Genomic DNA, 19,203 nt, shown 5'->3' on the forward strand with positions numbered 1-19,203 from the left:
AGGAGCTCAAGCAGTAGAACATTTGAGGTGCCGATACTCAGCTCCAGTGAGCTTCTGCCTAAGTCAAGCACCGCTTCTTATTCCTTGCACAAATAGCCTACAGCTGTGTCTGTCCCGAGGTCACTGGGTGGAAAACTCTTGAGGGCCCAGAATATTTTATACAATGTTGCAAGTTTGCTAGGCAAGCTTTGGCTGTACCCAATGTAATAGTTGAGACAATGTTTCAAGTTCATTGCAGACAGGCCATGTGTAGCCAATGTGATTTATAGGATATTTATTTTTATCAGGATATTTTCTACCTGCAGGCGCCAGTGTTTTTATTTGTTGGGTTTATGTAGGCTATTTTTGCACAGATGGCAATAGAAGTAACATTTTCGGTTTGTATCATTTTCATTTAGATTTGGATAGAATTTTGATTAACCACATGACAATGGTTTTGAGATATACTAAATGAAATTAAACTCTTTCACGAAAATGTGCATTTGAAAACCATAACTGACACGCAGATCGGTAGAAATGGTAAGATAAATTGGCATTCCACATGAGAAAGGTCGCCGACTCCTGGTGTAGCCTATTACCGCCAACTTCAGGAGAGTAATGGCAGAATCTGCGAAAGCCAGCAGGAGAGGGAGGAGTAGTTGGGTCAGGTATCTAGATCTCTGGCGGTGTCTTGAGGCATTTGTCTTATTTCATCAAACTGTAGCTTAAAGCATTAGATAAGCTCAATGCATATAGTTGATTCAATTAAAACACATAGGGTGTGTCTATATATGGAAAAATACAAGTTTAAAAATGGAGACCAATCGATTGGTTGAAAGAACAGAAGACTTCGGTGGCCCACGGTTTTCTGTTGTCAGGGACAGCCCTACTGTGTACATACACATGTTATGTTGTTTTGTCTCTGTTTTCTAACTCCGGCTGGCTCTCCTAATTGGCTTTCCTGTACAGATGTTCAGATCAGATAGTTCAAACAAGGGTTCTTACGAGAACATATACAGACAGTCCTCTCTCCTCCCTCTCTCTGAATGTGGGTGGGTGGGTGAGTGTGAACCTGGCAATGTGAACCCGTCCCTCCCTCCTGTTCTCTCTCTCTTTCTCTCTCTCTCACTTTATCTCTCTCACTTTCTCTCTCACTTTCTCTCTCTCTCTTGCTGCACTGGCAATCACCTCTTTCCAGGCCATCATTGTAAATAAGAATGTGTTCTTAATTGACTTACCTGGTTAACTAAAGGTTAAATAAATAAATACAATTCTCCCCTGTCTCCCCCCTCCATCTCTTATTCACCTCTTTCTCCCCCAATCCCCTTCTCTCTCCCTCTCCTGTCTAGGTGGTGGTGTTCCTGCTGTGCTCTTGGCTGGTGTGCTGTGGGGCAGAGCTGAATGGCGTGGTGGCGACCCAGTGGTCCGGCGATGACAGGAACCGGACGCTGCAACACAAAAACTGTGTGGAGAACCAGCAGTACCTCCACCAGGGCCTCTGCTGTCTCAACTGCCAGGCTGGTAAGGAGAACCCAGTCCCAAAACCTGATCTAGAACCCAAGTGAGAATGTTGGTCTTATACGCTGCCAGGCTAACAGTCAAGGCCAGACAAATCTCAGTTTCTAAAACCTGAGCCCGGAACCAGAACTAGAACCACCTCTTATGAACAGAACCTAGAACCCAATATAGAACCGGTCCTTATGATAAATTATAAGCAGGCATTCCAGAGAGAAGGTAACTCGGACTGGGTTTACAGCTTCTTTAACATGGTTCCTATTAGAGTCTGTGCCTTAGGACAGGGTCTTAAAGAGTCAGAGTAATGCCAAATATGTGAGGATAGCAAAGCAGAACCCATGCCCAAGCTAGCAGCTGGGAACCCAATCCATGCTTTTTAACTAAACCCAGTAGTAAACATTCAAGGAGTAGGGTTTGTTTTAAAAGTGGCAGTAGTCCCATTAAAACCGAACCACTGCCTTACTGCTGCCAGCGCTGTGGAATGAGCCAAGGACATTATATTCTTGCTATTGCTAGGAAGCTACTGCTAACAAGCTATTACTATTGCTAGCATTAGCAAGCTAGCGAATACTTTTCTGTTCAGATGACCTGTTTTGACCTTTTGGGTCAGCCAGATAAGAACAGGCAGACAGACAGATAGAGAAAGAAAGAGACAGGCCTAGGTGTAGAGATACACCCACAGTTTAAATATGTACACTAGTAAATTAGCTGCAATAAGATAGCATTTTGTCGCTAACTGCGCTGCCTCTATCTGTAGCTAGTTAGTCAGAAATGGCAATTACCTTTTCATTCTTTCCTCTGTATATTTCTCACGCTCCCTCATTCCCTCTTTCACTCTCTTTCCTTCTCTTTCTGGTGTGATAGTATATTTTCTCTGAACACATGATAATAAGGTGCCTAAAGCATTGCATGCATGAACAGAGCACAAAAAATGCAAATGTTACATTACAACCAAGAAAGTAGACACAAAACCACTACCGTAGTATTTAGTTTACATATGCCATGGCAGTTAGCAAACACACACACACACACACACACACACACACACACACACACACACACACACACACACACACACACACACACACACACACACACACACACACACACACACACACACACACACACACACACACACACACACACACACTACCATCTCAACACACACATACATAAATACACCACCCTCTGTGTTACGCGAAGAAATGCTACAGGCTAAATGTGTCCTAAATTTGGTTAAAGGTTAAATAAAACAATTAGAAAGGCGATATCAGAGTATATTTGTATTTGTGTACATTTTTTCTGAATTGATTAGATTATTGGTCAACAGGTACATTCATGCTGAGGGCGTGCGACCGGGACATGGAGCAAGGGACGTGCATGCCCTGCGAACATGGCTTTTCCTACACAGAACACTCCAACGGGATGAACCGCTGCCTGCCCTGCACCCACTGTCGCATGGGTAATGGAGTCCTCTGACTTTTATTTGTAGTCCTGTAACTGTTGTTTGTTGTTTTACCTTTTATCTGCCCTCTTTTAGCTGTCCTTAAAGGATTGTGTCGTTGTAAGAAGAGACTCATCCATTTCACATGAAGTTAGCTATTTCTGGTCAATCAAGCAGAGTGACCCTCTCTTTTGTCTGTTGCCAATTCATAAACGATTAACCAAGGTAGACAACCATTCCAGAAGTCTTTTCATGGAGCATCACAGTTTAACTTGATAGACTTTTGTTCCAGAGAGGGCAGAATAATACATTGTGGCTTTCTCCCTGTATGGTAATATGATCCAGTGGTATTACATGTGGGTGGGTCTTTGTTGTTTTGTTTCACACACCCTGAAAGCAGATTTTTTTGTTACCTGTCTCAGGAGAGTCATGTGTGTGGTTGCGTTACCTTGCACAGCAGTTGGATGTGGTTGTGTTGTATTGTCCCCCACACCGTGTGTCTTTGTGCCAAATGAAAGGCCTGACCCAAAGAAAAGAGACTATGGCGACTACTGTTACAGGAGATTGACATGTTTTGTTCTTCCCCACTGGGCAAAAACTAGTTGAAGCAACGTTGTTTCCGTGTTATTTCAACGCTAAAAATCAATGTGATGGTGTGGAAAACGAATTGGATTTGCAAACAGTAATCAACGTAAGGGCATTTAGTCAACTTTGAACCTAAATCCAATCACGTGGTATGTGTCTGTCGATTTCATGTTGAATTCACGTTAGTTGACAACTCAGCCAAATGCAAAAATCAAAAGTAGACGTCTGTGCCCAGTGGCTAGTCACTGAGGTGTTGAGAAAGAGCATTATTATGCGAGTGCATCGGTGCATACACACTGTCCACACTGTGTAAACAGACAAATCTTTGTCTTAAAACTCTCGCTCAAAAGCACAATTGTATTAAGTTGTGGTGTAAAAAATGATGTTTCAGAAGGCTTTCATCAAATAGTCTCTCACGCCGTATACAGAGAGAGCATCTAAGAAAAGACCGATTTAAATCAAACTAAGAAAATGTATCCTCCAGCTACTATATCATCTTGTTAGTCTTTTTCTTTAGCCAGCTATATTACAAAGTTACTTTCTGCAGGATTACTTAGAATTCATTTTCTTATCATTCACATGTTGTGAAATAGTTTTTTATGGTTCTTGTTGGGTCATTGTTTTAAAAGATTTTATGAGCGCACTATGATCTTTTGAGTAACGTAGTCTATTTTTGACCTTGGCATCGGTTTAGTTTATCGGTTTAGTTTATTGGTCCGACTCATATAAAACAATACCCTAAATACCTGGTGTTTATTTTTCAAAATGCCTGATAAGGATATTGCAAGGTAATTGCATAAGAATAACTTAGTGATATATAGTGCCTTCGAAAAGTATTCAGACCCCTTGACTTTTTCCACATTTTGCTAGGTTACGGCCTTAAATAGTTTTTCCCCATCATCCATCTATATACAAAACCCCATAATGACAAAGCAAAAAACAGGTTTGTAGAAATTTTTGCTAATACGTTTTTGTTGTTGAAATATCACAAATATCAATAAGTATTCAGACCCTTTACTCAGTACTTTGTTTTTAAATATATGTTTTTTAAATCGTTAGTTTTACCCCCTTTTCTTATTGGTAGTTACAGTCTTGTCTCATTGCTGCAACTCCGGTATGGACTCAGGGGAGGCAGAGAGCCGTGCGTCCTCCGAAACACAACCCAACCAAGCTGCACTGCTTCGTGACACAGTGCCCACTTAACCCATGAACTGTATGTGTCGGAGGAAACACCATGCGTGTGGCAACTGTGTCAGCGTGCACTGTGCCCGGCCCGCCACAGGAGCCACTAGTGCGCTATGGGACAAGGACATCCAAGCCAGCCAAACCCTACCCTAACCCGGACGACGCAGGGCCAATTGTGCGCCCACCCCATGGGTCTCCCGGTTGCGGCCGGCTGCAACAGAGCCTGGACTTGAACCCAGAATCTCTAGTGGCACAACTAGCACTCCGATGCAGTGCCTTAAACCACTTTGCCACTCGGGAGGCCATTACTTTGTTGAAGCACCTTTGGCTGATTATGACCTCGAGTTTTCTTGGGTATGACGCGACAAGCTTGGCATACCTCTATTTGGGGAGTTTCTCCCATTCTTCTCTGCAGATCCTCAAGCTCTGTCAGGTTGGATGGGGAGCGTTGCTGCATAGCTATTTTCAAACATTTTCAGAGATGTTCAATCGGGTTCACGTCGGGGCTCTGGCTGGGCCACTCAAGGACATTCAGAGACTTGTCCCAAAGCCACTCCTACGTTGTCTTGGCTGTGTGCTTAGGGTCGCTGTCCTGTTGGAAGGTTGAACCGTCACCCCAGTCTGAGGTCCTGAGCGCTCTGGAGCAGGTTATCATCAAGGATCTCTCTGTACTTTGCTCTGTTCATCTTTGCCTCGATCCTGACTAGTCTCCCAGTCCTTGCAGCGAAAAAACATCCCCGCAGCATGATGCTGCCACCACCATGCTTCACCGTAGGGATGGTGCCAGGTTTCCTCCAGACTTGACGCTTGGCATTGGCATTCAGGCCAGAGAATCCTGTTTCTCATGGTCTGGAGGAAGATTCCTGTTTCTCATGGTCACTCCATGCAGGCTGTCGTGTGCATTTTACTGAGGAGTGGCTTCCGTCTTGCCACTCTATCATAAAGGCCTGATTGCAGCAGTCCACCAGAGACGGCTGTCGTTCTGGAAGGTTCACCCATCTCCACAGAGGAACTCTGGAGCTCTGTCAGAGTGACCATCGGGTTCTTGGTCACCTCCCTGACCAAGGCCCTTCTCCCCCGATTGCTCAGTTTGGCCGGGCGGCCAGCTCTAGGAAGAGTCTTGGTGATTCCAAACTTCTTCCATTTAAGAATGATGGAGGCCAATGTGTTCTTGGAAACATTCAATGCTACAGAAATGTTTTGGTACCCTTCCCCAGATCTGTACCTCGACACAATCCTGTCTCTGAGCTCTACGGACAATTCCTTCATCCTCATGGCTTGTTTTTTGCTCTGACGTGCACTGTCAACTGTTAGACCTTATATAGACAGGTGTGTGCATTTCCAAATCATGTCCAATCAATTGAATTTACAACCGATAAAGTTGTAAAAACATCTCAAGGAAGATGAGTAGAAACAGGATGCACCTGAGCTCAATTTAGAGTGTCATAGCAAAGGGTCTGAATCAATCAATCAATCAAATTGTATTTATAAAGCCCTTCGTACATCAGCTGATATTTCAAAGTGCTGTACAGAAACCCAGCCTAAAACCCCAAACAGCAAGCAGTGCAGGTGTAGAAGAATACTTATGTAAATAAGGTATTTATTTATTTTTTTATACAAATTGAAAACCTGTTTTTGCTTTTTCATTATGGGGTATTGTGTTTAGATTGCTGAGGACATTGTTTTATGTAATCCATTTCAGAATAAGGCTGTAACGTAACAAGATGTGTAAAAAGTCAAGGGGGTCTGAATACTTTCCGAAGGCACTGTATACCAACTGACAATAAACTGCTACCTGTATTATTGAATGTAGAATATATTAGTACTCTCTCCCTCTCTCCCTTCACAGACCAGAGCCAGACAGTGCCCTGTACCAGTACAGCAGACACCCAGTGCCAGTGTCAAGCGGGCACCTTCTGTGTGCCAGAGCAGGCCTGTGAGGTCTGCAAGAGATGTGCCAAGTGAGTGCCAGCTTAAACATTTACACCCAGGCCTCTAAATAAAAACAAATCAAAGTTAGGCACACAACATAACATTTAGGACCGCATGAAATTGTACAAAATTGATTGAGATACAGGTTATATTGGGCCTATAAGAATTCCAGCTACTTTTTGAAGCACGTTTTAGAAGCGAATATGAAATGAATACGTCTATGTTTATTATAAAGCTGTTGATACAAATACCATTTTTGGAATACTGTGAAAAAAAGCACTATTTCCTATTGAGATTGTACACTGTTTCTTTAAGATAGTCAAGCTAGGGAGTGAGTGAAGACATGCAAAAGATCTGTCAGAAGCTTCTTTCTGTGCCCCATAATGTTTGGATATGCTGGTAAATGACCAGATTGTTAGCTACCTAGCTAATGAGGTATCATGACTGAACAAGGTGTAAACAAATGGTTCATGTTCCGCGAGTAGTTTTAGAACGGCCAATAACATGGTTTATGAATGTAAATATCTATGAATATATATAAATATATATGAATATCGGTTTATGAATGTAATATCGGCCGCCTAAAGCGTGATGGAAGAAAAAAACGTAGCGCTGGTAATATGGGTGGAACTTTTGAACGGTTTGGGCTAGGAAACAAGAAGTTTTCTCAGGCTGGGCGGAGAAACCATATTTTACTATACACTGAGTGTACAAAACATTAGGAACACTTTCCTACTTTTGCGTTGCACCCCCTTTTTGCCCTCAGAACAGCCTCATTTGTCGGTGCATGAACTCGAATAGCTGTCGGAAGGGATGCTGGCTCCAATGCTTGCCACAGTTGTGTCAAGTTGGCTGGATGTCCTTTGGGTGGTGGATCATTCTTGATACACACAGGTAACTGTTGAGTGTGAAAAACCCAGCAGCGTTGCCGTTCTTGAGACACTCAAACTGGTGCACCTGGCACTTACTACCATACCCCGTACAAAGGCTTTTGTCTTGCCCATTCAACTTCTGAATGGCACACATACACAATCCATGTCTCAATTGTCTCAAGGCTTAAACATCCTTCTTTAACCTGTCTCCTCCCCTTCATCTACACTAATTGAAGTGGATTTAACAGGTGACATCAATAAGGGATCATAGCTTTCACCCGGATTCACCTGGTCAGTCGATGTCACGGAAAGAGCAGTGTTTTGTACACTCAGTGTATTGCGCTTACGAAAAAAGATTGCTGTTAGAGTGCTGTGTCTGCTGAAAATACTGCGTCCAAAATAACACGTTTCTTGCAGTGTAACTTCAGAAACAGTGCAGTATCACTTCAGTTTAGAGGTCGACCGATTATGATTATTCAATGCCGATACCGATGATTGGAGGACCCAAAAAATATTTTATATATATATTTGTGATAATGACGATTACAACACTGAATGAACAATGAACACTTTTATTTTAACTTAACCTCACTAGGGTAGGGGGCAGCATTCGGAATTTTTTATGAAAAGCCAAGAAGTTAGGATATGCATATAATTGGTAGATTTGGATAGAAAACACTCTAAAGTTTCCAAAACTGTTAAAATAATGCCTGTGAGTATAACAGAACTGATATGGCAGGTGAAAACCTGAGGAAAATCCAGCAATGAAGTGCTTTTATTTTGAAATTGTGTTTTTCCATTGAAATCCTATCCATCATACAAAGACTTATGACGCAGTTCACGATCCCTATGGCTTCTTCTACATGTGGCCAATCTTTAGGCATTGTTTCAGGCTTTTACTATGAAAAATGAGGGCGAAACACCACGTTCAATGAAAGGACTGTGGAAATTTCCAGACACGAGTCCAGATTGTGACCGGGAGCGCACATTTCTTGTTTTTCTTTTCTATTGGCTTTTGTCTGATTGAAATATGATTGATTATTTATGACAAAAATATCGTTTGACATGTTAAAAACAAACCTTTATGGTACTTTTTTAAATGTTTAGTCTGTCTGTTATGACCGCGCTTTGTTCCAATGGGTTACTGAACAAAACGCACCAACAAAACGGATGTTTTTGAATATAAAGAGGGACTTGATCGAACAAAACTAACATTTATTGTGTAATATGGAATCTTGGGAGTGCAATCATATGAAGATCATCAAAGGTAAGTGATGAATTTGAATGCTATTTCTGACTTTGTTACTCCTCTTATTTCTGCTAACTGTTTGTAATGATTTGTCTACTGGGCGCTGTTCTCAGATAATTGCATGGTTTGCTTTCACCGTAAGGCCTTTTTGAAATCTTACACAGCGGTTGGATCAACAAGAAGAAGATCTTTAAGCTGGTGTATAACATTTGTATCTTTTATGTATGTTTATTCTGAGAATTTCTGTTTTGTTGAGTTTCACGCTCTGCAATTTCACCGGATGTTGTTTGACAGTGTTTTACTAAACAAAACATGCTAACAAAACGGAGGTTTTTGTATATAAAGAGGGAATAAATCGAACAAAACAAACATTTATTGGGTAACTGGAAGTTTTGTGAGTGTAACCATATGAAGATCATCAAAGGTAAGTGATTAATTGTATCGCTATTTCTGACTTTTACTCGTCTACTTGGCTGGTTACTGTTTGTAATGATTTGTCTGCTGGGCGCTGTTCTCAGATAATCGCACGGTTTGCTTCCACCGTAAAGTCTTTTTGAAATCTGACACCGTGGTTGGATTAAAAGAAGTTGATCTTTAAACGATGTATAACACGTATGTTTCATGAATTTTTATTTCTGTTTTTGAATTTGAATTTGACGCTCTACAATTTCACTGGATGTTGGCCAGGTGGGACGGTAGCGTCGCACTCCCCCTAGAGAGGTTAATATAATACGGCAATAAAATCTATTTGGTCTCAAATAAATAATAAAACATGTTCAATTTGGTTTAAATAATGCATAAACAAAGTGTTGGAGAAGAAAGTAAAAGTGCAATATGTCCCATGTAAAAAATGTTCACGTTTAAGTTCCTTGCTCAGAACATGAGAAGATATGAAAGCTGGTGGTTCCTTTTAACATGAGTCTTCAATATTCCCAGTTAAGAAGTTTTAGGTTGTAGTTATTATATTATATTATATTATTACTATATTATTGCTAGCCTAATCTTGGGAGTTTATAGGCTTGAAGTCATAAACAGCGCTGTGCATCAAGCATTGCTAAGAGCTGCTGACAAACGCAGGAAAGTGCTGTTTGAATGAATGCTTACGATCCTGCTGCTGCCTACCACCTCTCAGTCAGACTGCTCTATCAAATATCAAATCATGGACTTAATTATAATATAATAAAGACATGGAAATACAAGCCTTAGGTCATTTAATATGGTCAAATCCGGAAACTATCATTTTGAAAACAAAACGTTTATTCTTTCAGTGAAATACGGAACAGCTCCGTATTTTATCCAATGGGTGGCAACCCTAAGTCTAAATATTGCTGTTACATTACAACCTTCAATGTTATGTCATAATGATGTAAAATTCTGGCAACTTTATTTCGGTCTTTGTTAGGAAAAAATGGTCTTCACACAGTTCGCAACAAGTCAGGCGGCCCAAACTGCTGCATATACCCTACCCTGACTCTGCTTGCAGTGAGCACAAGAGAAGGGACACAATTTCCCTAGTTAATATTGCCTGCTAACATTAATTTATTTTAACTAAATATTCAGGTTTAAAAATATATACTTGTGTATTGATTTTAAGAAAGGCATTGATGTTTATGGTTAGGTACATTGGTGCAACGATTGTGCTTTTTTCGCGAATGCGCTTTTGGTAAATCTTCACCCGTTTGGCGAAATTGAAGTAGGCTGGGATTCGATTATAAATTAACAGGCACCGCATTGATTATATGCAACACAGGACAAGCTAGTTAAACTAGTAATATCATCAACCAGGCCGATTACCGATTGTTATGAAAACTTGAAATCGGCCCAGATTAATCGGCCCTGCAAATTAATCGGTCAACCTTTACTTCAGTTATTCTGCAATTACTGCACATTTACTCTTTTTTTGTAAGGGTGATGATGAACTGGTTCAGATTTTTTTACTTTACTTTACATAACGGTATTTAAATGTCTGGTTTGTTTAATATTATATACAGTGGGGCAAGAAAGTATTTAGTCAGCCACCAATTGTGCAAGTTCTCCCATTTAAAAAGATGAGAGAGGCCCGTAATTTTCATCATAGGTACACTTCAACTATGACAGACAAAATGAGAAAAAAAATCCAGAAAATCACATTGTAGGATTTTTAATGAATTTATTTGCAAATTATGGTGGAAAATAAGTATTTGCACAATTGGTGGCTGACTAAATACTTTTTTGCCCCACTGTAGATGTAATAATATATGCCATTTAGCAGACACTTTTATCCAAAGCGACTTACAGTCATGTGTGCATACATTCTACGTATGGGTGGTCCCGGGAATCGAACCCACTACCCTGGCATTACAAGCGCCATGCTCTACCAACTGAGCTACAGAAGGACCACTGAGTGATGAAACTTGAAATAGTACTAGACTGATAACAGTTGAGAACTGCTAATTATTTGACAAGAGCTTCGGGTTTTTCTTTCGAAGAATATTGCCTTTGAGGCAGCGCTGGCACGCTACAAATCAGTCCCTTGTGGCTAAAGTAGCAACTGCCATTGAATCCATTGAAAATACACGGTTATAGATGAGAATTATAAATAATAAAAAGGGAGAAAGAAAAGTGACTAATAGAGGCATACAAAGACAAAACAGATGTGGTACAGTGTGGGAATTATAACAAATGAATGAAGGAAATCCAGAAATGTAAAAAGTTATTTTGGGTTGAAGTTTGATTGAACAGTATAAAACACAGAGAGAAAACCCTATTAAACCACTTACAATGTATTTGTTGTCCACCCTAGGATCATGCACTACTCATTAAGCATATTTAGAGCTTGTATTATTCAAAAACATAAAATACTGTCAAATAGCATCATCCCGTAAAAAATGAGAAAAACATTGTGATATGATATCTGGCCATATCGCCCAGACATATTTTCTCTGCAGTATAGTAATGGTGCAATCATGACGGTCACGAATCTGCGCTCGCTTTTTTCTCTAGGGCACTTGGAAATAGTGGTACAGGGACAAATAAAAATTCCAGGTTGCACAGACAAATATTTAGGAGCATATACAACCACAATTGTCACAATTTAGAGCCCTGTTTACACCTCCAGACCCCAGTCCAGAGATCACACCACTAGGCATACTTAACAGTAGCCTGGTCCCAGATCTGTTTGTGCTGTATAGCCAACTTTATGGTCATTGGCATGACCATAGGTGTTGGCAAGACCACACAAACAGATCTGAGATCAGCACTGTCATATTTGAACTAATTCTCTACTGAAGTAACACTAGCCCCATCAAAGAATAAAATACTAATTCCTCTATCTCTTTTCTTGTCTTCCCAGGTGTAAAGCGGGGGAGGAGGAGGTGAAGAAATGCACCCCCATCTCCAACACTGCGTGTAGGAAACGAGACATCTCCACTACCCTCCACCCGATTGCCATCCCCACCTCCGCCCCCATCTCTGCAGAGACCATAGGTAGGTGTACATAAGCAGTGGTGGAAAAAGGACTCAAAGCCATACTTGAGTTTGAAGTAAAGATTAATAGAAAATGAAATATTAAAGTATTTGGCTTTAAATATACTTAAGTATCAAACGTAAAAGTATGAATCATTTCAAATTCCTTATATTATGCAAACCAGACAGCACAAATTGTGTTTTATTTCTTATTTACGGATAGCCAGGGGCACACTCCAACACTAAGAAATTAATTTACAAATGAAGCATTTGTGTTTCGTGAGTCCGCCAGATCAGAGGCAGTAGGGATGACCAGGTATGTTCTCTTGATAAGTGGATGAATTGGACCGTTTTCCTGTCAAAATGTAACAAGTACTTTTGGGTGTTAGGGAAAATATATGCAGTAAAGAGTACATTATTTTCTTTATTAATGTAGTGAAGTAAAAGTAAAAGTTGTCAAAAATATAAATAGTCAAGTAAAGTACAGATACCCCAAAAAACTACTTAAGTAGTACTTTAAAGTATTTTTACGTAAGTAGTTTACTCCACTGTACATAAGTCTTTATCGCTCTGTTTTATAGGCTCTGAATCATTTTTATTGAGGACCAATCAAATAAAGAGAATGAACAGCATACAATTGATGTCATATGCTCATCATGATGAGACATGATTCTAAATCGGTGGTATTCAAACTCGGGGTTGCGACCACTAGTGGAGTCTCGGGGGAATTGCAGTGGTGTCAAACATATTTGTATTATTTTATGTACACCAAATTAAGAGTACGGATTATTGTATGGGATAATATGCAAACGTTTTTGAGAAAGATAATTTGAAAAATCCAATTATATTGAGTCAATGTATTTATTGTTTTCTTTTCATTTTGATAAGAGGTAAAAATGCAATGAATTGAAGGTCATTTGTTGATTTAAAAACCTGAATATACAGATTTAAAGTTGTGTCATTAGATTTGGGGTGGGGTCACAAGAAATTCTTGGCGAAAAAATGGGGTCCCCAGAATTCTGGCGGAAAAAATGGGGTCCCCGCTGAAAATATTTGAATACCAATGTTCTAAATGGATGTTTCCTCATTTCCCCTTCCCAAAAGTTACGCCATTGGTCATTCTGCTCTTGCTCTTCCTCCTCTTCATCGGGATTGGTGTGTGGCTTTGGATCAAGAGGCCATGTACATTTCGGCCAGGTGAGTAACCAAAATAAATGTCCCTTGCCACTCCTGTGTATTGAAATACATATTGATTCAAAATATTTTAGATTGGTTCTCTAATAGTTCTCTTTGTGTTTTAGTTTGTCTCTCAGGTTCAGACAGTCGCTGTGACTCCAGTGACATTGTGAAGATTGCCATTGTAAGTTTTCCCATCTCTATCCCTTTATGCTATTGGGGTTATGTTATATATCGTCAGTGTAGATCAATATATGTCTGTTGGATTGATATGAATCTCTGGTGGTGAATTTTTAATTTGTCGTCTCAGAGTGTACTTTGATCTGCTAAGTGAACTTCCATGCTTCACACTCGCTCTCCATGCCATCTCCTTATCTCCCTCACCACCCCTCTCTCTGTCTCGTCCTCTCTTTCGCTCTCTCTCGCGTGCTCTATATCTCTCTCTCTCTCTTACTCCCTCTCTTTATTTATCTCTTCCTCAGGGTGAGAGTGGACCCACAGCAGAGGAGAGACAGAACAGCCAGAATGCTGGCCTGGAGGGGGAGGAGGGGGAGGAGGTCCGTCCCGAGTCACGTCCCCTGCTGCAGGAGACCCAGGGCGGCCTGATTAAGGCCTCCCCTCCCCTGGGATTGGGGGAGGACGAGGACCGGGGCCTGGGTGACAGCCTACCCAACACCACCAGCTCCTCCCAGACCAGCCTGTCGGCCCTGCCCACCGCCGGGGCAGCCTCGTCGGGCAGCTCCCCCCGACACAGCCCCTCCGCCCAGAGACTGCAGCCCACAGCCAGGGTGAGTGAGGCAGGGGTGATGGTTGGGGGTTGTGAGGTAGGAGAGCTTGAGGGATATGGGGGCAGAGGAGGTTAGACGAGGACCAGAGCCAGAGAGGGGGGAATGTAGGGGATACAGTTATAGCAGGAGGGGGGGACAGAGGGCAGGGACCCTGGGGCTAGGTTTGGCCTAGGACACAAAACCACACAAACCCTACGTGCACCAGATCATGTGAGCACAACTTCAGTTCTAGAGGGCAGAGACTGGAGTTGTGCATTCCTGCAACAGACACGTCCTAAGAAGTGGAATAACATTATCAACGTTTTCAGTATTTTAACCAAGGCAGACTTTCATAATATTAATACTGTTTGACATATTTCTAAACGGATAACAGATTTGTTCCTGGTGGCCCCTGGTGGGTGGTTAACTCTTGTTTTTCCTTCTGTCGCATTTCAGGATGATCCTCTGCAGAAGAGACTTGTGGCCCTGATAGGTAAGAGACCCCACACAGAGCTGGAGGGTGGGCCGGGTCCTAGTAGGGAGGGGTTCCACACACACCATAAACAACACGTCCTGTCCTGACTGGGGTCTGTTTAGAAGAGAGAATTTTTACTGAACGGTCAGATAGAAATCTATTGGGTAGAACAAATACTGTGTGATTGTCAGGTAAATAGGGTGTACTAGTTACATTTCTATATGCAAGGTTTGTAGCGTTTCACCTCACTGAATACACCCCATAGAGATGGAATACCGTTGAGTTAAAGTCAGGCCTCAGAAAATCAAAACAATCATGAATTTGATCCATTATTTAATTCTGGATTTTATATGTGGTCCTTTCATCCTACGATTTTAATTAGATGAATAGAGACTCCCCTATAAGGTATTTAACTAGTAGAGTGTGTGCTACTGAACTATATGTGGTCAATGTAGCTTGGCTTTGTTTGTTTCTCTCCCTGAAGTAAATTCTGTCTAGCGCTTATTTACTGGCGGCTCCACGTTTAAACCTCGTTACTTGTTCAGTGGTTGATTGCTTTATGAGTTAACTCTCCGGCACTATAAGGTTAGCAACCATTTACAATTTGGACCCTAACAAGGAGCTCTATTGTAAGGCTGAGAAAATGGACAAAATGTGACAGGGGAAGCACACTGCCTGAACAGACCCCTACAGATAAAAAAATATAAAAAAAATGTTTTTATTTAACCTTTATTTAACTAGGCAAGTTAGTTAAGAACAAATTCTTATTTACAATGACAGCCTACACTGGCCAAACCCAGACAACGCTGAGCCAATTGTTCACCGCCCTATGGGACTACCAATCACAGCTGGTTATGATACAGCCTGGATTTGAACAAGTGTGTCTGTAGTGACGCCTCGAGCACTAAGATGCAGTGTCTTCGACCACTGTGCCACTCAGGACCCCAATACACAAATGTACAGATAAAACATAGACCCAAAACTAGACATGACATTGGCTGGGACCAAACTTCAACATAAAGAAAAAAGAAGAATAAAGACAAAACCACCACTTTACATACATTTCAACAAACATTATTGACCACCACAGGTTCTTAAATAGATAATAGTTGATGCGGAGCACCATTAAATCAGTGCAGGACTGTACATGTTTGTCTATAGAAACTCTCTTATTGTTCTTTTTGCTGCTTACCTTTTTTTTAAATGTATTATTTAAAGTGCAATAATAATTAAAAGGAAATATCATGATAAAGAGTTGTGTTTTCTAAGACAATGGGTGGGAGTTTTTTTCCTGATGACTGGTTCAGGAAAAAAGTTTGAACCTTAGTTAGTGTCTATAACTAGAGCCCATATTTTCTTGGTGGTCAGGAAAAGAGGAAAAACTCCCCTATTTCTGATATCAGCAACAATGAACCAAGGTACCATTTCTCCTTTCTCTCCCCAGGGGATGAGACGTCCCTGAAGAAGAGCTTTGACCTCTTCGATGAGTGCCTGGACGTGCGGATCCACAACAAGTTTTTTCGCTACATCGGCGTCCATGACAACCACATCAAGATGGCGGAGAGTGCCCCCCCTGGCGACAAGGTGTATGACCTGCTGAAGAACTGGATGCAGAAGGAGGGCCTGAAAGCGGACATCAACTCCCTGCTCCAGGCCCTTCTCAGTCTGGACCAGAGGCGCTCCGCTGAGAGCATTGCCTTCGCTGCCATCCAGAAGGGCTACTACAAACATGCAGACATGCCCTGACACCCCCAGCCCACTGGGGGGGGCGCTGCCTCAGAGACATGTGTGGATTGAGATGAAATAAAAAAACATTGATGAAAGACAACCTCAACTCTTATCGGCCGAATTGGCCTGATGTATTCTGCCTATATGCCTGTGCCTCTAAAACAACACCAATTGGAGATACCAATTGGAGATACCAATTGGAGTTGGAGTTGGAGATAAACAATGTTGTCTTTTGAATATCTGCCAATATGGTCTGGTGTATTTGGCCTAAAGGCCTGTGCTTTCTAAAACAAAATCTAAAAAACAAAATGGAGGATTTGGGGATAAACCTTGTTTTCTTTTGAAGATAGCATTATCGGCCTGGTGTGTCCGGTCTTCAAAAACATAAAATGGTAGAAGAGTTCGATGTTGTTGATGGATGTTGATGTTTTCCAGTGGGTGAGGTCTGGAGCTCAGCTTTGACCTCCATGATTTTACGCCCCACCCCTTCTCTCTGAGCGACCGACATTATTAGGCTTATAGGCCAATACCGAACCCTGGGACAGGGACATACACTGGTTTGTAGGAGTGGCATTAGCTTGCGCGTTCCTATGCCCAGGCGTTGCTGACGCCTGCCAGATATTACAATGCCTGGATAGGTATTTTAAGTATCAGCAAATCACAACATATGTCATACCAATCTGTCAGTCGATGACAGAGTTGATGGCGTGGCACGCAACCATTGGTTGGTGCATGTAACGTCTGAGCAAGGGAACGCAACCACTATGTCACTGATACTCCGTCTACTTGATGCACTTGCCTCTGGCACGTGTAGGGTTTAGAGATACAGGTAACAAATGCCCATATTAGGCAGAAGGTTATATGTTTGAAGTACAGGTAGAGATAGGCCATTTAAGCATAATGCTGTTAAAAATTACAGTAAAATACAGACCATATTGTACTATGTTAGTTTAAAATGCAAGTTGGTATGAGTCATAATATTTGCATATTTGTGTGTAAATATGTGTTATACGGTAGTCCATTACTGTTACTGTTTTGTTTTTTGAAGTTTCGGGATTCGTTTATGATTTAAAACGTGCCATAGGCTCATTTAAAGTGTATAAGTGCAGGCAAGGGCAAAGATTATTCTTTTTTTTAAAAATGCATAAGTGACTAAACTGAATGTTTTATAGACTGCGTTGTTAGTTATTTCGTTTTTCAGTGTTAATGCGTTGATGCACAGCACTTGTTGGAAGGAGTTTCCGTCACTATTTCTTTTGTTCGTCCAATGTTTCTCAAACATTTCCCACAAACACTCAGAGCCCTCAAGGTTTCATAGCTGTTTTATTTATTGACATATTTATTTTAAACGGATGATAATTACGTTTCATTATTTATTCAATTACCAACACAGCAACCCTGGAAAACTAAATAGGGCAGTAATGTGTTGCTACGTTATCACGACTACATTTATCTAGAGGGCAACATGACTGAAATCAAATAGACAGACGGGAGTGGCTGACCTGCATTTGGGGTTCATCCTGTCCTGCTCGATGGCGCCCCACTGATCAAAGACTATGTTCAGTCAGTGCACATAGAAGTTCAATAGTTACAGTATATATGCCATTTCTGCACATAGAGTTTCTTATTCAGTCAAGGTGGTCATCATAAGGTCACTTTTGTGTTGGGGCTTTTGTAATTATGCTTAACTCAACATTTGTGGACTATTGAAAAACGTTTTTCTCTCTGCCTGATTCACACTGTACTTTTCACATTGTCCGGTATAGCTCTGCTCGGGTTGGGCTCAGTAGTGTGAAAAGGGTAATAATGTATTGCTAAAAAAGTTGGACTCCTTTATACATGTCAACAAAGACATGAATATGCAGGTACGCAAAGCACGTTGTTTCTCATTGTTTGGCTCTGTCAAGAAGATGAAGGAAAGCTTTTCTGGATATTTCAGTCCAAGTTCTTTTTTCATTTCTGTAAAGTCCAAGGTTATTACCTGTAGCATCCTTTGTACATACATTACCAAGAGTGGTTTTATGTGCTTCACATTATATATATATATATATATAGAGAGAGAGTTTTATTAACAAAAAAGAAAAGCCTTAAAGCTGAAGGAATACTAGTATATGATTACTAAGTATGAGCACATTAAACTTGGTTTAGCCCCTTTTACCCTCTAGTCTAGTGGCTACACTTATGTAAAAGAGCGAAGAATTCTTCTTTTTTTAAAGCTGACGGATTTGAAGCTACAGTGCTGGCACTGCCATCTATTGACGGACAATGGAAAAAACAGCCTGCATCAATTTCTATGGACCTTTATTTTTTTCTAATTCTTCTTAATGCTTTTCTACCAACATTTTTTTAACACCCCTCTTCCATTATAATATTACCTTTGAGACGGCTTTTGGCTCTTTTTTTCATGAACTTTTAATAGTTAGGATTATACATTGGCGTTCATATCATGTTTGCGCTGTGCGGTCTCACACCTCACTTCTGTTTATTTAGTTGCATAGCTCCAAAACTCTTCTTTTTTCTTATTTAAGTCATTTTCTCCCTTCGACAATTGTTTGCGTCTGGATTTCAGAATGTGTCAAAGCCATTGTGTTTGTTTAATGTCCGTTTGAAATAAACATTTTGTACAAATATCCCATCTTTGCCTTATGTATTGAATCTTGTATTAAAGGGATAGTTTACCCAAATTATAAAGTGACACGTTGGTTTCCTTATCCTATAAGCATAAGGTATAACAGCAATTCGTGCTTTGGTTTAGTTTCCCTGGCAATATTTCCCCATGCTAACATTTTAGCATTTGTGGCACAAATCCCAGTCAAGTCATTGGACTGATATTAGCAGTTTTTTTTGTTGCA

General features: G+C 40.9%; 1 protein-coding gene across 1 annotated transcript in view; it reads left to right on the top strand.

Moving 5' to 3' along the window:
* LOC124007074 (tumor necrosis factor receptor superfamily member 10A-like) overlaps nt 1–18,986 on the top strand; it is a 37,744-nt gene extending 18,758 nt beyond the window's left edge. The window contains exons 2-10 of the mRNA XM_046317356.1: nt 1,329–1,500; nt 2,825–2,956; nt 6,558–6,669; nt 12,093–12,226; nt 13,310–13,402; nt 13,507–13,565; nt 13,864–14,169; nt 14,605–14,641; nt 16,068–18,986. Of these exons, the coding sequence (XP_046173312.1) occupies nt 1,329–1,500; nt 2,825–2,956; nt 6,558–6,669; nt 12,093–12,226; nt 13,310–13,402; nt 13,507–13,565; nt 13,864–14,169; nt 14,605–14,641; nt 16,068–16,369 (1,347 nt within the window). The 3' untranslated portion in view covers nt 16,370–18,986. The remainder of the gene's footprint in view (nt 1–1,328; nt 1,501–2,824; nt 2,957–6,557; nt 6,670–12,092; nt 12,227–13,309; nt 13,403–13,506; nt 13,566–13,863; nt 14,170–14,604; nt 14,642–16,067) is intronic.
* The last annotated feature ends 217 nt before the right edge of the window (nt 18,987–19,203 follow it).

Source organism: Oncorhynchus gorbuscha, linkage group LG20 (assembly GCF_021184085.1).
Source record: "Oncorhynchus gorbuscha isolate QuinsamMale2020 ecotype Even-year linkage group LG20, OgorEven_v1.0, whole genome shotgun sequence".
Classification (NCBI taxonomy): domain Eukaryota; kingdom Metazoa; phylum Chordata; class Actinopteri; order Salmoniformes; family Salmonidae; genus Oncorhynchus; species Oncorhynchus gorbuscha.